The 21,402-nt window shown below is 47.1% G+C and overlaps 1 protein-coding gene across 1 annotated transcript in view; it reads left to right on the top strand.

The window, feature by feature from the left end:
- The window catches only part of ZNF384 (zinc finger protein 384), a 217,840-nt gene that overhangs the window by 177,694 nt on the left and 18,744 nt on the right, over positions 1 to 21,402 (top strand). Inside the window, exons 6-7 of the mRNA XM_078651541.1 lie at positions 13,844 to 13,922; positions 14,582 to 14,740. Coding sequence (XP_078507667.1) covers positions 13,844 to 13,922; positions 14,582 to 14,740 — 238 coding nt within the window. The remainder of the gene's footprint in view (positions 1 to 13,843; positions 13,923 to 14,581; positions 14,741 to 21,402) is intronic.

Below are 21,402 nucleotides of genomic sequence, written 5' to 3' on the forward strand. Positions count from 1 at the left end.
AGGCTGTTGTATGATTCTGCACATTTTGCGCTGTGTACTTTTTAATCTTGTTTTTTAAATTGTACTTGCAGCCGAAATCGGCGTTTTACCCTTTGCACTGTAATTGTAGCAAAATAGCTTGACTTAATAAGCGTTAGCCGACTACCTTGCTCCCCCTCTTTACCGCAGCTCAGGACCACTCCCAGCCGAGTATTGACGCTGTGGAGCCGGTCCCGAGCATTAAATTAGCGGCGGCCATCTTGTGTGTGGGGTAGGATCGAGTGCGCTCTAGTCGCGCATAAAAGGGGTCCCAGAATACCCAGCACCTGATTGCTTGTCTGTTGAGCACCTCCTGAGGCGGAAAGCCGGGAGGCTGTTGTATGATTCTGCACATTTTGCGCTGTGTACTTTTTAATCTTGTTTTTTAAATTGTACTTGCAGCCGAAATCGGCGTTTTACCCTTTGCACTGTAATTGTAGCAAAATAGCTTGACTTAATAAGCGTTAGCCGACTACCTTGCTCCCCGTCTTTACCGCAGCTCAGGACCACTCCCAGCCGAGTATTGACGCTGTGGAGCCGGTCCCGAGCATTAAATTAGCGGCGGCCATCTTGTGTGTGGGGTAGGATCGAGTGCGCTCTAGTCGCACATAAAAGGGGATGGACATGCCTTCGCGCAGCGAACGCGCACAGCGGACGCACCTGACTCGCGCCGGAGTCGCGCCAGAGTCAGGCCCGTCTACGCCCGTCCACGCCAGGACGGGCCAAGGGGCCATGGACCCTGTTACTTCCGACCATTGCGGCTCTATCATCACGTATACGGGTGAGAAGTTAAAACTGCTTAGGTACTTGCCCTCTGTACAGTGCACAACATGCATATTGCCGAGCCATAATTGTAAATGCACTCACTGCAATTTCTCTACGGGCCGGATGGCCGTGTGTAAACAAATGAAACCTTTACATAAACGGGGTAAACCTAGGGGTAGAACTAAAGGCTTTAGATCTCCTCCCATTTGTACAAAGCTTCAGTTTTGGAACATTAACTGTAGATCACTCCCGAAACATAGGATTCATATCTATGATTTTATAGTTGATGTCAAACCCGATGCCGTATTCCTTACGGAAACCTGGCTTCATGAGAGCTCTGGGCCTGATGTTGCCATGGCGGTGCCCGATGGCTATATAATAGTCAGGAAGGACAGAGACTCTGGTAAAGGAGGCGGCATTGCGATAATTCTCAACTCAAAATATACTTCTACTTTTGATGTCTTTCCTATGCCCGGATGTGAAGCTGGATATTTTAAAATCTCTATCAGCTCCCAGTTTACTTTGTCAGGTCTCTTGATTTACCGACCTCCTGGAAACGCGAATGCCTGGACGGCATCTTTTGCAGACACCATCGCTCCTCTATCCCTGAAGGCTGCCAATGTTACTATTCTTGGCGACCTGAATCTCCATCTGGAAGACGAACTATGTAATGTTAGCAAACTCTTTTTATCTGAACTTGAAGCCTTAAACATTTTGTTATGCAACTCAGGACCTACACATTCTGCAGGGCATTTGTTGGACCCTGTTCTCTCCAATCTATCTTTTGAATGCTACTCCCCTGCTCGTCCTCTTGAATGGACAGATCATTATGCTGTACAATTCTCCCTATCCCTGACTAAAACCCCGACTAGTGGCAATGGCAGTAAGGATGTGTTGATACGTCAATGGACTAGGCTCGACATCTCTGAGTTCAACAGGTGCTTGATGGACACTCTCCCGAACACCGATATGTCCACCTCCGTGTTGAACTCAGAGGTATCTAAATAGCTGAGTACTACTATTGATGCACTTCTCCCTCTAACATCTAAAAATTCTATGTCCCATCGAGCTCCTGCGCCCTGGTTCTCTGAGGACCTAAAGTGTATAAGATCTAATTGTAAGAATCTTGAAAGGAAGTGGAGGCGCTCCTACTCTGCTACCCGTAAAACGGCTTATAAGGAAGCCCTTAGGGACTATCACCATCAATGTAAAATGGCCAGAGCCACCTATGTTTCCAATACGGTTACCAATGCCCAAAACTGCCCTCGTACTCTTTTCTCGGTGGTGAAAAAGTTAACAGGGGCAGATGTGGTGCCGGCACCCCCTGCTCTAGACGAGACTCAGTGTAACTCTATTGCAGAGTTCTTTATATCCAAAGTAGAGCGTATCTATGACTCACGAAGTCTTTCTACATCTAATGATGAGTCTCAATCTGAGTCAACAGTGACTCTAGATCCTCTGCCTTCTGCAATGAATAAACTTGCAAACTGGCTGCCCTTTGACGACACCTCTTTCTCTCTCTGCCTGAATAGCATTAAATCTGGTTCCCCTCGGGACCCGGTACCGGTCAAAATTCTAAAATCACTTGAACCTGGCCCACGTCACGTATTAATGCAACTTCTCAACTCCTCATTATCTGAGTCCCTCGTTCCACAGGAATGGAAGCATGCAATGATTGTTCCTTTATTTAAAAAGGCTGGAGCTGATATTACCAACTTGTCTAACTTCACACCAATCTCATTGCTTCCAATTCTGTCGAAAATCCTGGAGAGGCATATTAATACGCAACTAACTCACCTTGTGGAAAGCACGGGATTTCTCCATCCTTCCCAGTCAGGCTTTAGAGCGCATCATTCGACCGAAACTACACTCCTGGGAGTTACCGAAAGTCTGAGACAGTGTCGATCGTGGAGAAACATCTGCCCTCATTCTTTTGGACTTGAGCGCGGCGTTCGACACTGTGTCCCATTCTATTCTCCTTACGGCTCTTCGGTCCCTGGGTGTAGAAGGCGCTGCACTAGCCTGGATAGCCTCTTTTTTAAGTGACCGCACTTTTCAGGTGTTTTCGGCCTCTGCTTCATCTAAGATCTGTCCATCGGCGTACGGCGTGCCTCAGGGGTCTATAATTAGTCCTCTATTATTCAACATCTATGTAAGACCCCTGGCCACCATCATAGAGGAAGCCGGACTCACTTTATACTCCTACGCCGATGACACACAGATCTTTTCTCTCTCTAACACAGAGGGGACAGATACCTCTGTCTTGAAGGCCTGGTTCGTGTCTCTAGGTGGATGAAGAATAATTTCTTTAAACTTAACGGTGACAAGACCGAGGTTGTGATACTTGGCAGGGGTAAGGAGCTCTGGGGCCCCCACCATTGGCCCAATGATATGGGACCCACCCCTCAGCCTGTAACTGTAGTTCGCAATCTCGGGTTCCTCATTGATGAGAAACTTACGATGAGACAGCAGGCTGTAAAGGTAGCCGCTATTTGTTTCGCCACCTTGAGATGGCTTCAAAAAATTCTCTGGATGTTGCCCCCTTCCACACAAAGAACGGTAGTCCAGGCGTTGGTTGTTTCCTGCCTGGACTACGGCAACGTTCTATATCTCGGAGCTGATCTGACAACCATAAAAAAACTCCAGGTTGTTCAGAACGCAGCTGCTCAGCTGCTTCGCAACGTCCCCAGGAGGATATCCGCCTCTCCAGCTCTTCTCGACCTACATTGGCTTAGAGTCCCGGAGAGAATCAAGTTCAAGGCCCTTTGCCATGTTTTTAATATTAAGCAAGGCTCTGCCCCTAAATACCTTCAAGGACTTATTCAGGCCTATAAACCTAATCGTGTCCTCAGATCTTCAGGGAACGGTGATTTTTCCATCCCCAGATTTAGGCTAGCTAGAATGGGAGGCCGCTCTTTTGCCTATCTGGGGCCTAAACTCTGGAATGCTCTTCCCATGACCCTGAAGACAGAAACCAATCTTTTTCGCTTCCGTAAAGGGCTTAAAACCTGGCTCTTCCAACAGTAAATTGGAGCTTCCTTTTGGCATACTCAGCATACAAATTCTTCTTCAGTCTGTGCCTTAGCGCCGGGAAACCCACTGCGGGTAGCTGTGCGCTTTATAAGCTTAAATAAATAAAAATAAAACAAATTTGGAGAGGTAAGTTGGGATGTTGGGCGTTGGTTAGGCACTGTCGGTTGGGCCACGCAAGGCAGGGGTGCCTTTTAGGGTCTGATCTCCTTCCCAGCTCCTGGTTGCGTTTGGGGGAACCTTCCAGTTTGAGGCAGGTCAGGGGTCACCGGAACTAGATTCAGGATCACCGGGGAGACCTCCTCTTGGTGTGGGGCTGCTCTAACTCGGGCCGTGTGTCTGGTGCAGAGTGGTGCAGGCTCGCAGATCCTGCCAAAGGTGGAGTCTGTTGGTAAACAAATCCGGTGTTCACTGGAGTCTTTTCTTTTGAAGGCAGGGCAAGTCCTCTGGGTTCCTGAGGCTGCAGGATACACCAGAGTTTCGCTTCTGCAGGTTCGAGGAGGTGATAGGCCGGTAGGGCTGAGGCCAAGTCAGTGGGCGTCCTCCTCTTGTTAGATTCGGCACGGCAGTTTGGTCCTCCTTATTTTCTTCTGGTTTCTTGCCTGCGGAAGCAAGATTCGGGGTGCCCCTAAATACTATATTTTTGCAGCGTGAATCTTTCTGGATTAACTATGCTGTGCATTATTCCGCGGTCTTGTGGTTGGGTCCGGAATCGTAGTCGTTTTTTTTTGTAACCCAGGTGGGCGTCGGCGTCACACCTCTGTGGGTGTATTTCCGGTGACGTCGGCATGCTTCCTGCAGAAGCTCCCACTCTTGGGTGCCATCTTCAGATTCTTTTTTCCGCGGTCGGGTCTGGATCGTTCCCGTTTGGGCTCCAGACATTTTTGGAGAAAGAAGAAGAATACAGAAATTGGAAGGAAAACAACTCGGAAGACTTCAAGAGACTTCATCAACCAAGGGCCAACGAAGGAGAAGGAGAAAACTTCGAGAACTTCGACGCCCGTCGACGAACGCACGACCAGGGGGCCCCCTGAGCGCTCAAGATGGACAACACGCCCTTCAAGTTCTGCCGGAACTGCCACCACAAGTACGCGCAGAAGGACCAGCACCCGGTTTGCAGCCTTTGCCTACCGGTCGACCACGGGAGCAAGGACTGCAACGCCTGCTCCGTCTTCACCCCGAAGACTCTTCGTGTGAGAGCGAGTCAGAGGGTAGCACACGCCACCCTGCAGGGCAAAGCCCCGACTCATCCCTTTACGATCTGGGGATGTCTTCCGAGGAAGAGGACAACGCCGCCGCCGAAGACGACGGCTACACAGTCGTAGAGACCGATAATACCAAGACTTCTGATAAGGTAGGAGACTCTACGGCCCCTAAACACCCGAGAGACTGAGTCTCGAAAGAGCGAGGGCAAGGCCTCGAAAGCGCCGGCACCAAAAACTTCAGCGCCCGCTGCTGCATCCATGCCCAGCAGATCCTCTGAGAAGGAGTCCCCGGCGCCGAGGGCTGTTGAACAGCAAAAGTCGTCGAAAAACGTTCCCGAAGAGGATCGTTAGACGCCGAGGGAGAAGGACCCTAAAGCACCTTCGATGCCGACCAGAGACACGAAATCCAGTTAGGCGACGAAGCCTTCGACGCCGAGGATCAGCTCGGCGCCGAGCCAACCTCCGAAAATAGCGGCCGAACCATCCGACGCGGAACACGCAGCCGAGATGGAGAAAAAGAAAAGGCGCCTCGAGGCCGAAATGGAAAACATCTTGCAGCGGAAGAAGGAATTTGACGCCAAGATGAAGGCCTACACAATCCCCCACAAAACCAAGGCACAGGTTGTAGAGGTTGTCGAGGAGGAAGACTAGGACGCCGAGGGACAGGCGGCTGACGTCGAGGAAATCGACGACCAGGAAGAGGAAGAGAGTCCCTACTATAGTTACGACTATGAGGAGGAAGAGGACAGCAGGACGGACCCCGGGTCTGCTCCCTCTGAAACACAGGATGTGGATTATCTGGATGTCGACACCTTAAGCCCAGAGGAGGCCATCGACACATATCCCTCGAGGCCCTCGCCGCCGGACGACATCGGGGCCTACAACTCGGTGATAAAGACTGCCGCAGCGGCATTCAGGCTCAAGCTCGACGAAGAGAAGCAGAAAGCAGACTTCCTTCTAGAGACACTGCTCCCCACCCAAACAAAGAGCCAGTAGCTCCCCATGCTCAACAGCGTCTTAGCTCAGGGAAGGGAAGCATTCAAGGAGCCCGCAACATGCAAGGCGGTCACCCCCAGGACGGAGAAAAAATACAAACATTCGTCAAAAGACCCACCCTACATTCAGGGCACGGTCTCGGCAGACTCCATCATCACAGCCACAGCAAGAAAGAGGGCAAACGTGCCCACTACTTCTGGGCCACCTCCAGATAAGGAAAGCAAGAGGATGGACCTGGTGGGCAGAAGGATTGAACGGAATGCCGCAACCCACTGGCGTATGGCGAATTCCAACGCCCTGATCAACAGGCACATGTACCAGATCATGGAGGAGCTCAGTCAGTTGGTGAAAGACCTGCCCCAAGATTCCAGGCAAAAGGCCGAGAAATTGGTGGAGGAGGGGAAGAACGCGGCAAATTCATGCCTCAAGACTGCCTGGATGGAGCAGACACCTCCAGCAGGCTCATGATGATGGACATCACTGAGAGGAGACACGCCTGGCTCAGGATTTCAAGCCCGAGGTGCAGCACAGCATCCTGAACACACCGTTCAACGGCGAAACCTTGTTTGGAGCACCAGTTGATGAGAAGCTCGGCCAACTGAAAAAGGATAACGAAACGGCAAGGTCCATGGGAGCATTGCAGTTCAGAGGTAGCAAAAGGGGCACCCCGTCACGAAGACCCAGCGGGAGAGGTGGAAACCAGCCGGGTACATCACACCAGGCTTTCCAACAAACGCACCAGGCAGACACACCAGGCAGACACACAACCTCAGCATGGTCAGCATAAGCAGTCCTGGCAGTACCAGCCAAGAGGCCAGTCCTTTCGAGGGAGAGGAAATGGACGTGGACAGAATAAAAGAGGGGGTCAGCAGCCCGCCTCTAAGTGACTTCAAAAAACTCTGTGTGCCCACCCACAGAAAAAATCCCAGGGTGCAGCACGTACAGAGGGATCAAGTGTTACACAAACTAAACACCTACGACCACATAACACCAGTGGGAGGAAGATTAAGATTTTACCTCCAAAAATAGAGAGAAATCACATCAGACAAATGGATTCTCAACATCATCCAATTCGGATACTGCATAGAGTTGGAGGGGAGGCCAACAAGCAGAAAACCAAAAAGACCGCTAGCAAACCAACAACTAGAGCGTCTTCAGGAAGAAGCAAAGGAGCTCCTGCAGAAGCAGGCCATAGAACCAGTACCCTTCAGGGAAAGGAACAAAGGTGTATACTCAACGTACTTCCTGGTACCAAAAGTAGACGAAACAATGAGACCCATTCTGGACCTAAGGTTCCTGAACAAATTCATAAGAACGCAAAAGTTCAAAATGACCTCCCTGCAAGAGGTGCTCCCGCAATTGCAAAGCGGGGACTTCATGGTCACAATAGACCTCAAGGATGCCTACCTGCACATCCCAGTGAACAGAAAGCACAAGCATATGCTCAGATTCACCATCGGAGAAAACCACTACCAGTTCATAACACTAGCCTTAGGGCTAAAATCAGCACCAAGGGTCTTCACAAAGTGCCTCGCAGCGGTCGCAGCGCACCTACGAAGGAAAGGAATACACGTATATCCTTACCTGGACAACTGGCTAGTAAAGGCAAACTCATACCAGAGATGCAAGCGGCACGCACAAACAGTGACGACCACGCTCATAAACCTGGGGTTCTCCATCCATTGGAAGAAATCCTCAATGGAACCGGAACAAGTGAAGATTTTCCTGGGAGCACAGATCAACACCTTACAGGGCAAGGTGGTCCCCAGCGAGAAGAGGGCGAGAGCGCTAGTGAAAGAAACTCAGCTCTACCAGAAGGGGCAAGCTCGGACAGTGAGGACTGCGAGCAAGATCATGGGCATGATGGCATCATGCATCCACCTAGTACCAAATGTACGGCTCCACATGAGACCCATTCAAGAATTGTTACAGGGGCAATGGTCACAAGCTACAGGCCGTTGGGAAGATCTAGTGGTTGTAACGCACTCTGCAGAAGGAAATGACATGGTGGAACATGGAGAACATAACAAGGGGAAAGCCTCTAACGCCCCCAACACCAACAGTGACCATCACCACAGACGCATCCCTGAAGGGATGGGGCGCTCACATGGAGGAACTCAAAGTGAGAGGGCTGTGGACACCAGCAGATGCGACCAAGCACATCAATTACCTGGAATTGAAGACAATCTTCCTTGCATTGAAAGCTTTCCAAACTAGGCTGTACAGGCACAAGGTATTGATACAAACAGACAACACCACAGCAATGTTCTACATCAACAAGCAGGGTGGGACACAGTCAGCCACGCTTTCAAAGCTAGCACAGGAGATATGGAGATGGGCCATCCCACTCAAGATAGACCTGCTAGCCATACACCTACCAGGGAAGGACAACGTACAAGCAGATTGGCTCAGCAGACAGACATCGGCATCCCACGAGTGGGAGCTCAATGCACAAGAGGCAAGGTGGCTGTTCGACAGATGGGGAACACCATCGGTGGAGCTTTTTGCCACACGCCAGAATGCCAAAACTTCGCATCCAGACAGCCCGAGGAGGGATCCCTGGGGAATGCCCTATGGATAGATTGGTCCAGGGCATTTGCTTACGCTTTTCCCCCCGATACCGCTGATGCACAGAGTGCTCAGCAAATGCAGAACGAGCAACATGACCCTGATACTGGTCGCACCGCAGTGGTCCAGACAGACATGGTACTCGCAGATCATGGAGATGAGACAGTGTGCACCCCACAGATTCGGCAAAAGAAAAGACCTGCTCTCCATGCAGAACGGAGAAGTGCTGCACCCAGAACCAGAGAAGCCTGAGCCTGGTGGCATGGCTCCTGAGGACATAGTTTGCACATTTAAAACTACCAGAAAGCACCCTGAGGGTTCTTCGGGAGGCACGAAAACCCAGCACTCGGAAGTGCTATGTTACGAAGTGGAAAAGATTCACAATGTGGTGCAGAACAGAAAAGCTTCACAATAAAATGAAGGACTCCACAGTGCTAAAGTACCTCACGCACCTGCTGGAGAAGAACCTTAGTTCATCCTCGTTAAGAGTTCACTTGGCAGCGATAGTCGCTTACACAAGAGGAGAAACGTGCAAGAGTTTCTTCACATCACAAGTGGTGGAAAGATTCCTGGAAGGAGCGAAGAGGATCGCATCACCAAAACGGGTGCCGCCACCTGCATGGAACTTGAACATAGTCCTAACGGAAGTCATGAAAGAGCCTTTTGAACCACTTCACAAAGCCTCCCTAGAGATGCTAACAATGAAAACAGCTTTCCTGGTTGCAATAACCTCCTAACGCAGAGTAAGCGAACTTCAGGCACTAACGCTACAAGAACCCTACATACAAATACACAATGATAGGGTTGTGATGAGAACTGATCCACACTTCATGCCAAAGGTGGTGTCCGAGTTCCACATGAACCAGTCTATACAGATACCGAGTTTTTTTCCAAAAACCAGCCACTAGCGCAGAGCGAGCTCTGCACACCCTGGACGCCAGAAGGGCAGTCATGCACTAAATTGAGAGAACGAAGGGACACAGGAAAACAAAACAGTTCTTGTGTCATTCGCCAACAGTTTCATGGGAAAAGCAGTAACCAAAGAGACCATTGCACGATGGATCGCACAAACAATACAGCTCTGCCACAAGCGAGCAGGACAAGAACTAGCAGAGGGGACACGTGCCCACTCCACTAGGAAAAAGGGTGCTACAATAGCCTTCCTGGCTAACACACCCATACAAGACATATGCCTGGCAGCAACATGTGCTTCGGTGCACACGTTCACGAAGCACTACTGCGTGGATATACAGATGAACAGGGAAGCACAAGTCGGACAAAAGGTGCTTCAACACATATTCAATAACCAACGCTCATCTTCCACCCAGCCGCCACAGAAATGAGAAACCGCTACAAAGTCTATGCACAGCATAGTGAATCCAGAAAGATTCACGCTGCAAAACGAAAAGTTTTCTTACTTGTCAGTATAGTTTTGCAGCTTGAAGGTCTTTCTGGATTCACTAGCGAACCCACCCACCTCTGCCAGAAAGATGAGGCTGGAGAGAGAAAAGGTGGTTAAAACAGAGACACATACTAAAACAAAACACCTTTAAAGGTTAAAAGCGGAAAATTACTTAATGGAACATTGCCATAACTTCGGAAACAGAACAAACACGGAAAAAAGAATCCGAAGATGGCGCCCAAGAGTGGGAGCTTCCACAGGAAGCATGCCGACGTCACCGGAAATACACCCACAGAGGTGTGACGCCGACGCCCACCTGGGCTACAAAAAAAAAAAAGACTACGATTCCGGACCCAACCACAAGACCGCGGAATAATGCACAGCATAGTGAATCCAGAAAGATCTTCAAGCTGCAAAACTATACCGACAGGTAAGAAAACTATTCGTTAGGGGCGTTACAGCTAAGTAGAGGTTGGGACCAATGGGTCCCTTCCTTCGGGTGGGTACACCCCGTATCATGCCACCCTCCAGTGAGAGAGGGGCATATGCCTCACTGGTTGGCTGGGTCCCTCCAACTGCAAGATGGCGGGGACTGAGAGTTGTGCTTCACCTCGCCTCCCCCACCGGAGGGGTGGAGTTGAGAGGTGGGCACACCTCTCTACCTCCTGAAATCGATGGGCACTTGGCGCAAATGGCAACCAGAGAAAACTAACTGCTGAAGAGCGGAACGTCAGGACAACGGGCTCACACCCTCGATAGGGGAGGCAATCTGACAGGAGTGGACGGAATGCCTGGCACACAAAGTGAAAAACGCCACTCAATCTGAAAGGGAGACCCTGGAACTACCAGGCCTTAATCCCAGGGGTCAACAAAGAAGTCCACAAAGTTATAGAACTATAACTGATCATCAAGTGCCTGAAGGGAGTGGCCATCGACTTGTTGGAGTATATCCTCCCCTTCAGTGCAAGAGAGAGAGGCCTGTGAGAAGTGTGGAGTTGGAAAATCTACGAAAACCTTTTACAACTGTACTAAATAACAAAAGCGTTTTATCTTGCCTGTTTACAGGAACTGTCCCAGTGTAGTATTGTGGTATACTACACTGTGTAAGAAAAGTAATCTGAATAGTAATGTACTGATCATTTTACTAAAAAGCCCATTCAAAGTATATGTACTGTATTACCAAAGCGTTGCCTTTATCAGTAACACTACTGTAATCAAATCAAAGTACATTTACAATTGCAATTCAAACTGTTTACAAACTGCATTACTACTGTAAAGTATGTATTGCTTACCTGTGCCAGGCTTGCTTGGTTCTCGAAAATATAATAACTAAAAGAATATTTTTATACAAAAACAATTGGTCTGAAGTTCAGTCTTTGAGTGTGTGGATTCATTTGCTGACTGAGTGTGTACAGCAAATGCTTAACACTGTCCTCTGATAAAGCCTTACTGCTCGACCACACTACCACAAATGGAGAGTGAGGTGCTATCTACTTTACCTCTGCCTACCTTTTGGGTTCCACTGGACTCTGTACACTCTATACCTCACTTTGGTATAGTATATATAGAGCCGGCTTCCTACAAGTTCCATTTTGCTTGACTGCCAGAGTACAGTCCGGGCTATAGTGTCCTGCATGGCTCTTATTGCTACCATCTCTTGGATATGCAATGTGGCCTGCAATGTCAAAGCTTGTTCAGCGGCTTTTTCCACAGGGCCTCGAGTAATTAAATGGGTTTGCCCCAAAGTTTCATGTATTTGAGCCTCGATATTAGAAGGAAAGTGAGCTGTCCGAGTTCCCAGTACCTGGTCAGTGAAATCTCTCTTCTAGGTGATTCACTTGTTTGGTGTAGCAAGGCCTGGGGCTCGTCGGTTCCAGGGACCAATCCAAGGATCAAAAAACTTGTACACTTGAGGTCACGCTTGCGGTAACTGGAGAGTTACCTATATCACCTGTTTTACCTATAATATGGGAATGGCTGGGGCTAGCAGCAGGCATAGACTCTCGCATTTGCTCCTGCCCTCCTGTAGGAAGATCTTCGTACTCCGGTAGGGGGAGAGCAGGGTGTGGAGGAAAGTCTGAAGTCAGATCGATAATTGACTTGCACAGCATTAAGCTGGGGCATGATTATGCCCTTCTTGGTAAGGAGCCCTACATGAGCAGCTTCTTAACTTGGCTTTTTTGTAGCAACCGGAGATGTGCTGGGCAGACAGCTGAATCAACACCCCAAATTATTCAGTCAAATATCTGTGGATGCCATATCTAAAATATATTTTTGCTCCTTTGGAACTGCTTCTATTGCCTTACAAATGTATTGTTTGATTGAGTTCTTTGTAGAGGAGTGCACCTGAGGTGGAGACCGAACAAGTCCCTTGCACCAAAACTCGAGTGATTTTGAAGCTCCTTGAGGTCAGGATTGAAGAGACCGAGCAACTCTCTGTGCCCTCCGCCTCCTGGCCTGGTGCAACTGTGGAGGAGCATGAGCTCGCAGAAGGGGTCTTCCTGGATAAAGGGGCAAATGGCTGCTATGCCTGTGGGGCGGTATATCACAATATGCCACCATGAATCAAATGATCACACTACCATCCCTTTTCCGGAAACCACCAAACACAGCTGAGAGGACCTTACACACACACTAGATGTCAGAAGAGCAGTTATGTTTATATATAGGCTACCAAAGTCCTCAGAAAGACCAATCAGTTTTTCATAGGTCACTCCACCTAGGCCCTAGAAACAGTAACTAAGAATGCCATTTTAGATGGATTGTTCAAACTATCAAAATGTTATTCACTAGCTAACCAGACCGTAAGCATCAAGCTATGGGTGCATTCATCAAGGAAAAAAAGGTTGTTTATGGCTGAATCCTATCATCATATTTGCACAGTTGCCGCATGGTTCTTGGAACATATCTTCAGAAAACACACACTACTTGCATAGATGTAGACTCTCGAAAGGTGGCAGCAGTAGGTCAAGTTATACTAAGAAACCTGTTTGTCTCGATGCAATCCACGGTTTCTATTCCCCAGGGAGGTAATACCAATACATTATCTGTGGAAAGAATGTCAATCAAGAAGAGATTTCAAGCTGCAAAAGAAACCAGTTACTTACCTTTATTTTTGGTTTTGCAGCTTGAAACTCTTCCAGTAAATGCGATCTCTCAGACTCCCCATTCGCGGAGGTTTGTGGAGGCGCCAAGAGTAAAATGAGGAAACTAGAAAAAAATCTGCCGGTGTGGACTCACTGTCACACTGAGGTTGCTGTCTATCATATAAGGGTCTGCCTGTCTACCCCCTGTCACCGCCCACACACACACAGACGAACCCAGTAAAAAGTTTTTAACTAAACCATAATCGCCTGGACCCAACCACTGGCTAAAGGAATTCTGAAAGCATGCAAATGCAGTATTTTCAAGCTGCAACGCTATAATTACAGGTAAGTCACTGGTTTCGTTGTGTTTATTAGCAATAGGTTGGCAATCAAGAAAACAATGTTTTCACTTCTTTCGGTATATTCTCTGCTGCTTTAAAATACTGCACATGGGCCGTGCAAGGTCATGGTTAAAAGGAGTACCAGAGGCACCTGGGAGAGTGAATTGTCCTCTCTATCACCCCACTAACTTTAAAGTCGTCACTAAAGTCATACAATTCCCATGTATTGACAACAAAGGGAAATAAGGACAAAGTCGTTGTGCAGATGAATTCTTTTCATATGTGAAATGGAGGGGCTCATTACTTTAGAAAGGCAGGGGATTTAGCCTGAGAGCATCTGAGGTTCTAGTAAGACCATATGTAATTTAAGTGCTTTGAGTCTGCCTGGAAAGATTGGCCTACCGTTGATCATACACCTTATTTCCTTTATAGAATCCATACTGGAGATCGACCCTACAAATGTGTGCACCCAGGATGCGATAAAGCCTTTACACAGCTGTCAAACCTACAGGTAAGACCTCCTGTGATCTATATATTCCTTTTGACTTAATCGGTCATTGCTTGTGGCCCTTAGCAATGTGGCGTGGTGTGTGCCTCTTAAGATCTCTTGCCCGCAACCTTTGCCATGTAGTAGTTCGCATAGTTGCTTCTGTGCTAGTCACGAGCCAGAGTATAGAAATTTGTGTGTGAAATTGCAGATATATGACGCACATCTCTATTTTTGCAGTTCCAACCAGTTTCATGGTTTAGAAAGTAATCACTACAAATTGATGATGAAACAACTGTAGACAGTCACTTGAGGAGCTTCTAACTTCTGATATTTTTATATTTGTTCTCCAGATCATTTTCCCATCACCATTCTCTTTGCAGTTATTTCTCCCGTTTCCATGATCTTCTGTGCTTACCCCTTGACCTTTTTACTGACATCATTTATCTTCTTCCTGGATTTCTCTCGTTTTCCTCTTCACCTTTTTCCGCCACATCTTTTTTGCCCCAGTCCTCATGTGAGTAGCAGTGCTTTTAGGCCGCATGCCACACTGCTGGATCACACCACTCTGAGCACCAAGGAATATATAAAACACATCAAACTGCTTAACTGTGAAAGACATCCCACAACTATGTACATTTAGCTATATAAACTTTTTAAAATGAATATTTCTTTGCTGATAGTCCCATAGGCGGCAGCACAACAAAGACAAGCCCTTCAAGTGCCACAACTGTCACCGCGCATACACTGATGCTACTTCGCTGGAGGTGCACCTGTCATCACACACAGTGAAGCACGCTAAGGTGTACACCTGCTCCATCTGCAGCCGAGCATACACATCGGTGAGTATGTGCTCCCAAGTCTGGTTGTGTCAACCATGTGGTGGAGCAAGGGGAAATGGGGATATTGAGAGAAGAGTTTGGAGGGGAGTGGAGAAGCACTAGTTCCTAACAGACTTTAATAAGAGGAAGACCTGTTTTGGGGACTTCTCAACTGTGAGCCTGTTTCCATCTGGTTTGAAAAACTATTTATCTCACCAAAGGCTGATCCTGTTTTTCTCAGTACCTGTTTTCCTGCAGATTCTTTGGTCGCCTTTTTCAACCAGGTGTTCTAGTTGTTCTGGACAGGGTGAGCAAGAAGCTGGGCTTGAGGAGAATTGACACTTATAACTGTAGATGCCGAGTTTATGCTGCGCAAGTCAGACTGAGGTACACGAGACAACGACATCTGGAAATACTGAAAAGAATGGATACAGGCTGAGATGTTCTTAATGAGGAGCAGACCTTGCCACACTAAATGATCTGAGCTTTAGCAGATGTTGCAGTCCTTGATGGTATACAGATTTTGCTTGTCATATTTTTGAATTGACATGTATGTCCAGGCTGTCCAGTCTTTGACCTGAGGCCCAGCTTCTAATAAAGTGTAATTTATGAGCTCCTCCTTTTGGTCCTCATACTGGTGAAGAAATTCAAAAGATGAAAACGGAGACTTGAGACTTAAGTGTGGCTCTGCGCTCACTCCACAACAACCCCGAATCTCCAGAGCAAAGCCTCATATGAGCACCACTACTGCACATCTGTTCCTTTCTTTCCCTCACCTTCTGACATGGATCCAGAACTCTACTCCCAGCTTATCGGTCTTTCTGACTAATTCTAAAGGTTTCACCAGTGTGCTAGAGAACAATGGCCCCACCCAAAACAATAGGTTTAAAACCATGCTACGATTGCAGGAAGCAGATGTCCTTCACGAACCCGCACAAGATGTCTTTGGTGTCTGTGCTCGGTTATGTATCTTTAAGTCTTGTGTAAAGTGTGCATGGTGATCCAAGACCAGGAAATGAAGCTGCATGTCACCAAAGACAAGAAGTTTTGGCCTTCACGTAGCTCCTGCTGCTGATGCAAGTTGCAGACACAGTCCCGGTCTCTAGGGAGTTCCTGCAACCATTCCACTTAACCCTCAAAGTCCTTCAGTATGTCCAAGCATAAGAAAGTGAAGTGGGACTTGACCCAGTATTAGTGTGAGACTGTCACAGTATTAGCTGCACCCCTTCGAGTTCTTCTGCCACGGAACAGATCACCCAGGTAGTGCTGACACACCATAAATTTCCTGGGCTGTTGCTGATCCAGCTCCAGATATTTTGTTTTCTCCACATAAAAAAAAATGTTTTGCATTAATACATTGCAAGTCAACAATAAGATGTATTGAGGCATGATCAAGTCCAATACAGCAGTGGAATATTTTCATATTGGAATCACATATATACATCTAGTTGTCTTTATAGTACATCTTAAAACTTGAATTGTGTGATCTGTTAGGAAGGACTGTCACCAGTGTAATAGCACCAGAAAACCATTCAGAACAGCAGATAATTGCCATGTTATGTCTATTCCCGGCGTATTTTCCATGGACCCTATATCTTTTCAAATTTAAGGGGACAATCTCATTCGCTGCCGGATTTTGGTGCTCTTCCTGCTCCCTCTGTCATGTTTTCAGGCCCCATGTAACTGCAGGAGCCCACAGTGGGGTTACCACCAGCACATCCATCCCTTGTGCTGTCTGTCACCATGGGTCCTGTTCAAACTCTGGTACACACTTTCCTGGTCCACAATCCACGCCAGTCTCTCCTACACAGGTCCCAGTAACAACATCAGCACCAAAAGAGGACCTGGTGCCAATGTCAGACCCTAAACCCACTTAGTTGGACCCAACTGGTGTCAGGCTAAAAATATACAAAAGTGCAACCAGTCATCATGCAACCTGATTCTAACCCAGTTCATGTCGCCTATCACCAGAAGCTCAATTATCTTTTTGGTTTTGTGTGTGACCCTATGCTAGAGCAGGGGGCATCTCAAGATGCGGACGATGATTGGGATGGCTTGCTTTCTTCGCTATACTGTTGCTTTGTACTTTGATTTACAGAATGCCAATGGAGAGATCCGCTTGACTGAGTCGGAGCTTGACTCACCTCTTGGGCCACTAGTGGAAGAGTGCCTTATAAGCAGTGGAAGAGTGCCTTATAAGCAGTGGTGGTCTGGACAACAGTTGAGGCACTAGAATTATAACTACCCTCCGTTGAGACCAAAACAAATGTCTTCACAGAGATTTGGCAGCCTGCGCAAGCTATTTCTGAGCTTTTGCTACCTTTAACAATGTCCTCTGGATACTATGATGGCTTCTTGGTTGAAGCCTTGTCCTTGCTCACATGTAAACAGACAGTGGCCAGACATCACAGACCAGCTCCTAGTAATCTAGATTTTTTTCACCAATCGCCCCATTCCAGAGAGCCTTATCATGCAGGCCTCAACCTTTAAGGTAAATCCTAACTCCTTATCAATCACTCCTCCAGATCGAGATCCAGGAGGATTGAGGCTTCTAGCAAGCGCATGTTTTCTACTGCTGGTCGAGCATTACGATCCATGCTGCTTGTTTATTAGGTCATTACACATATGCCCTGTGGGGCCATGCCCAGCGACATCTTGTCATTAATTCCGGGGCACCATCTATCCATTTTAGGTCAGACGATTCATGATAGACAGGACGCAGCCAAATATGTTATCCGTGCAGTTCTTTTTTACAAAAAATTGCCTGGAAAGAGCAGAGGGTACTAGTGTTGTACTTCGTCGACATGCATGGATACGTTGCAGAGAATTCTCTGGTGATGTCCAGGCCTCAGTCATAAATTTGCCCTTTCATGGATCCTGCCTTTGCAATGTGAGGGCCGTCACTGTTAGAGTGCTTTAACCCCTTGATCGCGGTGTTAATTCTCCCGCTGTGTAGGAAAATTAATGAGTGGGCGGGATTCGGACAGCCCCCGGCCGTCATTAGCACACGCCCAGCGTGACGGCCGGGGGCCGTCGTGAGCACCAAAGGGATTAAGGACAGTAGAGCTACAGTACAGAGCTGTGGGGCTGGTGACCCCTGCTAAACGGTTTCAACAACCATTCAAAAAGTTTAGAGGCTATAACAGAGGGCTGTAACGGACAACCTTCCCAACCAGTTCAGCAAGCCCCCCTAGTCCTTTTGAGGCTGTTGACGTGGGTGTGGAATGCAGCCTGCGGGCCAGCAAGGGCATTAGTTCTCCAATTCCTCTTCCTGTACAAAGGAAACAAAACCATTTTAGTTTTGCTTTTCGTGGCGCATGCCCAACCTTTGGGGGCCAGGAGCCAATATTTCCTCTGAGGTTGGTGATCCATCATGTCAGACAGATGTCTTACAAATAGTTCAGAATCGCCGTGGCCTACCTTTTCTTTATGCCCTGCCCCTTTTTCTTTTAACACCGGAGTGGTTTCCCATAAGCACTTGTGATTCTGTTACAGGAGGTGCCGCTGTTGTTCTCCAAAGGTGCCAGAGGTCCAGTCTCAGGCAAAGGTGGGGGTTGTTACACTCACGATTTCCCCATTCTGTGAAGGACTGGTGCATAAGGCCTATTTTGAACTTCTGTGTTAGTGAGAAGGTTCTCACAGCCAACTCTGCTGCCATGTGGTCTTGCAACAAGCAGGGATCCTTTTTAGGACCCGAGTCCTGTCACGAGGCGCTGTACTTCTGGAGATGGCTGAAACGTCAAACTAATTATTTTGATCATGAAACCACCTAGCAGGGTCCCTGAAAGCCAGATCGGATGAATTGAGTAGACATTGTCTAGTGGATCACGTCCAGAGGTGGCACAAGGGTCTTCGAACAGTGAGGAGAACCCTGGATAGATACTTTCACTACCATCCGAAAGCACACTGTCGAACGTTTTGCGTGTTGGATATGCATTCTGGCTGGAAAAGAATACAATATTCGAGTATAGCTTCCCATCCCCTGCCTGTCATGCCCAGAGTTCTGAAAAAAGGTTTAGAACAGCTGGGCCCAGGTCATCTTAGTGACTGGATTCAGACAGGAGGGTGTGTTACCAGACCATGTGTGCTCCTGTTCTGCTTTTACTTTGCAATGACCTCCTGGCCCAGCAACTGGGCAGGGTCCTCCACTTGAATCTGCACAATTGTAGGAAGCTGGCTCTGTATATGGTACACCACTAGGTCAGTGGTTCCCAAACGTTTGACTCCTGAGGACTCCTATTCAGTCGCTGCTGAAAGTCGGGGACCTCAAGCATTTTGTACTATTTAAATTTCAAACATTAAAACAGTAATTTGCAAAAATACACAAGCAAGTGCACACCAAACAAATACTTGAATTACTAAAGATTTTATTTTATATTGAAAAAGTTTGCAAAAATTCAAAGTTTATTTGAAAGACTGTTGCTGCATCTCAGTGACTAACTTGTCAGTGTTTGGGTTAATGTCTCGATACGAGGCTCCTGCTTCTGCCAGGGCCAGACTGAAAACCCAAAGCAGGCCTAGCAAATGTTGTCAGACCAGTCCCAATATGGTGCACACAAAGTGCAGCAAGTGAGCCAGATCACAACTAGGGCGGCTTTTGGGGGCTCTCCCTCAAAGAAAATTAGGGAGAAAATGGTTCATTCTACAACAAATTTGTCATTATATATTGAATTGTATTAACTTTTAAAGGATAGTAAATGATAACCTTACTGTGAACCAGGATACGAGAATCTTCGCTGGGGCTCTTCAATGATTCTTTCACTATCAGCCTCCAACAGTGCATCTCCTCTTTCTATAGCCCCTCTGTTGCATGTTTTTTTAATTTGTTTTATAGCAGCTCCCATACCATAATAGGGTGTCCGAGCACTTTACATCACACACATACAGAGCTAATGAATCATACATGTGGCAATCAGTTCAATTGAAAATGTTACATAGGGCGAAGGGGACTACAAGGTATAGGATTCACATGTCATCCATACTGGTAGGCATTTATTAAGGGAGCTTGATCTGGAGAAGCTCAAACTTCAGACTCAGAACATAACACAGTGGTTAGCCTTGACTTTAATAATAGGAAGGTATTTCTACCCAAAGAAATCTTTTTAGCAGCATAAGGATGAGAAAAACATAACTTACTAACTGGTACCATGCAGTTTCCATGCAGCTATTTGTTGGCAGTTCATAGCTCATTGTGCTAGATTAATATTGAAACTTATGAACTGCACAGTAACAATCTCTGTGACAAAAGCAGTAACCCACTGCGCTATGCACATAAAATATTGTTTAAATGCTTGGTACACGTTCTTTGCAGCAGATATATGTACCATCTGTGCTACCTTAGATGAGTCAAAGCTGCCACTGGACAAAACTCCCATCTTTCTCCAGCAGGTACATTAATCACCGGCGTTATCTTGACACTTTTATTGTTGCCCAAAAACTGCTGATTATACAAGGAACCTTGAAGGAATTTTAAATATGCTGCCTGCGGACCCCCTGAGAATGTGTCACGGACCCCTGGGGATCCACTGACCACGGTTTGGGAACTACTGCACCAGGTGGTTATACTGTGCACAGAGTTCAGCGATTTCCCCCAAAAGTATACAGGGCTCAATGCGAACCCAAAGTGCTCTATTAGTGGTAGTGTGATCAAGCAGCTTTCGGCCGATTACAAAGTGGAAGACGTTTATTGCACACACATTGACCAGTAACTGACACGACTGAAAAAGCAGATCCACACCAATCTTATAAAAAATAAGCTTGGTTTGAGGTTTATTTAAAAACCAAGATCTTCGCTAAACGGCAAGTAATTTTTCAGGAAAAATACTTTAGTCTTTTGAAAGTCAACACTTTGTGCAATTTTCAAACAGTTCAGTGCTATCCTGTGTAGGAAAACAACAATGTGGTTTCACAGGTATGTACCTAACTTACAGTTCCAGTCTTCAGGGTTTAAGAATAGTAGTGGGCAAGGGTCAGTTAAGCACCAATTCTGCACCACCAGTGGATGAATCTCATTCAAAGGCTACCACCAGACCGCACACGCTAAACTGTCCCTACATTGAGGATAAGCAGGTTGACATCAAGAATGATCTTTTACACTTCTCTGTGAAAATTTGTAAGTTTTGGGATCTCGGTATGATTTCAGAGATTATTTAATAGCTACTCCAGTTAAAATAGGGTTACCGATCATTTGACTGATGTGAACATTCATTCCCTATTACTATCCTACAAAGCCGATCATATTGAATCTGCTCCCTCAACATTCAATATCCAAACTATTCCCTCCAATTTGTTTAGAGAACCCAGTGTCAGCCTCAGATCTATGAGCAAGAAACTTACTGTCCACACATCACAGCTTGAAACTGTAGTAACCAGATCTCAAATCAAATCTAAGCTTATTAAATGCAGATCAGCGGTAAGACATGCAGCTGATATTGCTGATCTCATACTCTCATAAGAACCATACCTCCTAATCTAAACTAAAACTTGGCTCAATGAAACCTCTGCACCAATCCTGGACATTCGTCCCCCCTCCGGCCCCCTCGACATCATTAGAACTTTACATACATACGCATGGACATCTCTGTTCTACACTACTAACTCCATTCTCACCCTCTGCGGGAAAACAATCTAACAATGGGGTCGATGCCCATGCGCACAATCAACGAAAGGAAGAGCCACCTTAC

Source organism: Lissotriton helveticus, chromosome 7 (genome assembly GCF_964261635.1).
Source record: "Lissotriton helveticus chromosome 7, aLisHel1.1, whole genome shotgun sequence".
Taxonomy (NCBI): domain Eukaryota; kingdom Metazoa; phylum Chordata; class Amphibia; order Caudata; family Salamandridae; genus Lissotriton; species Lissotriton helveticus.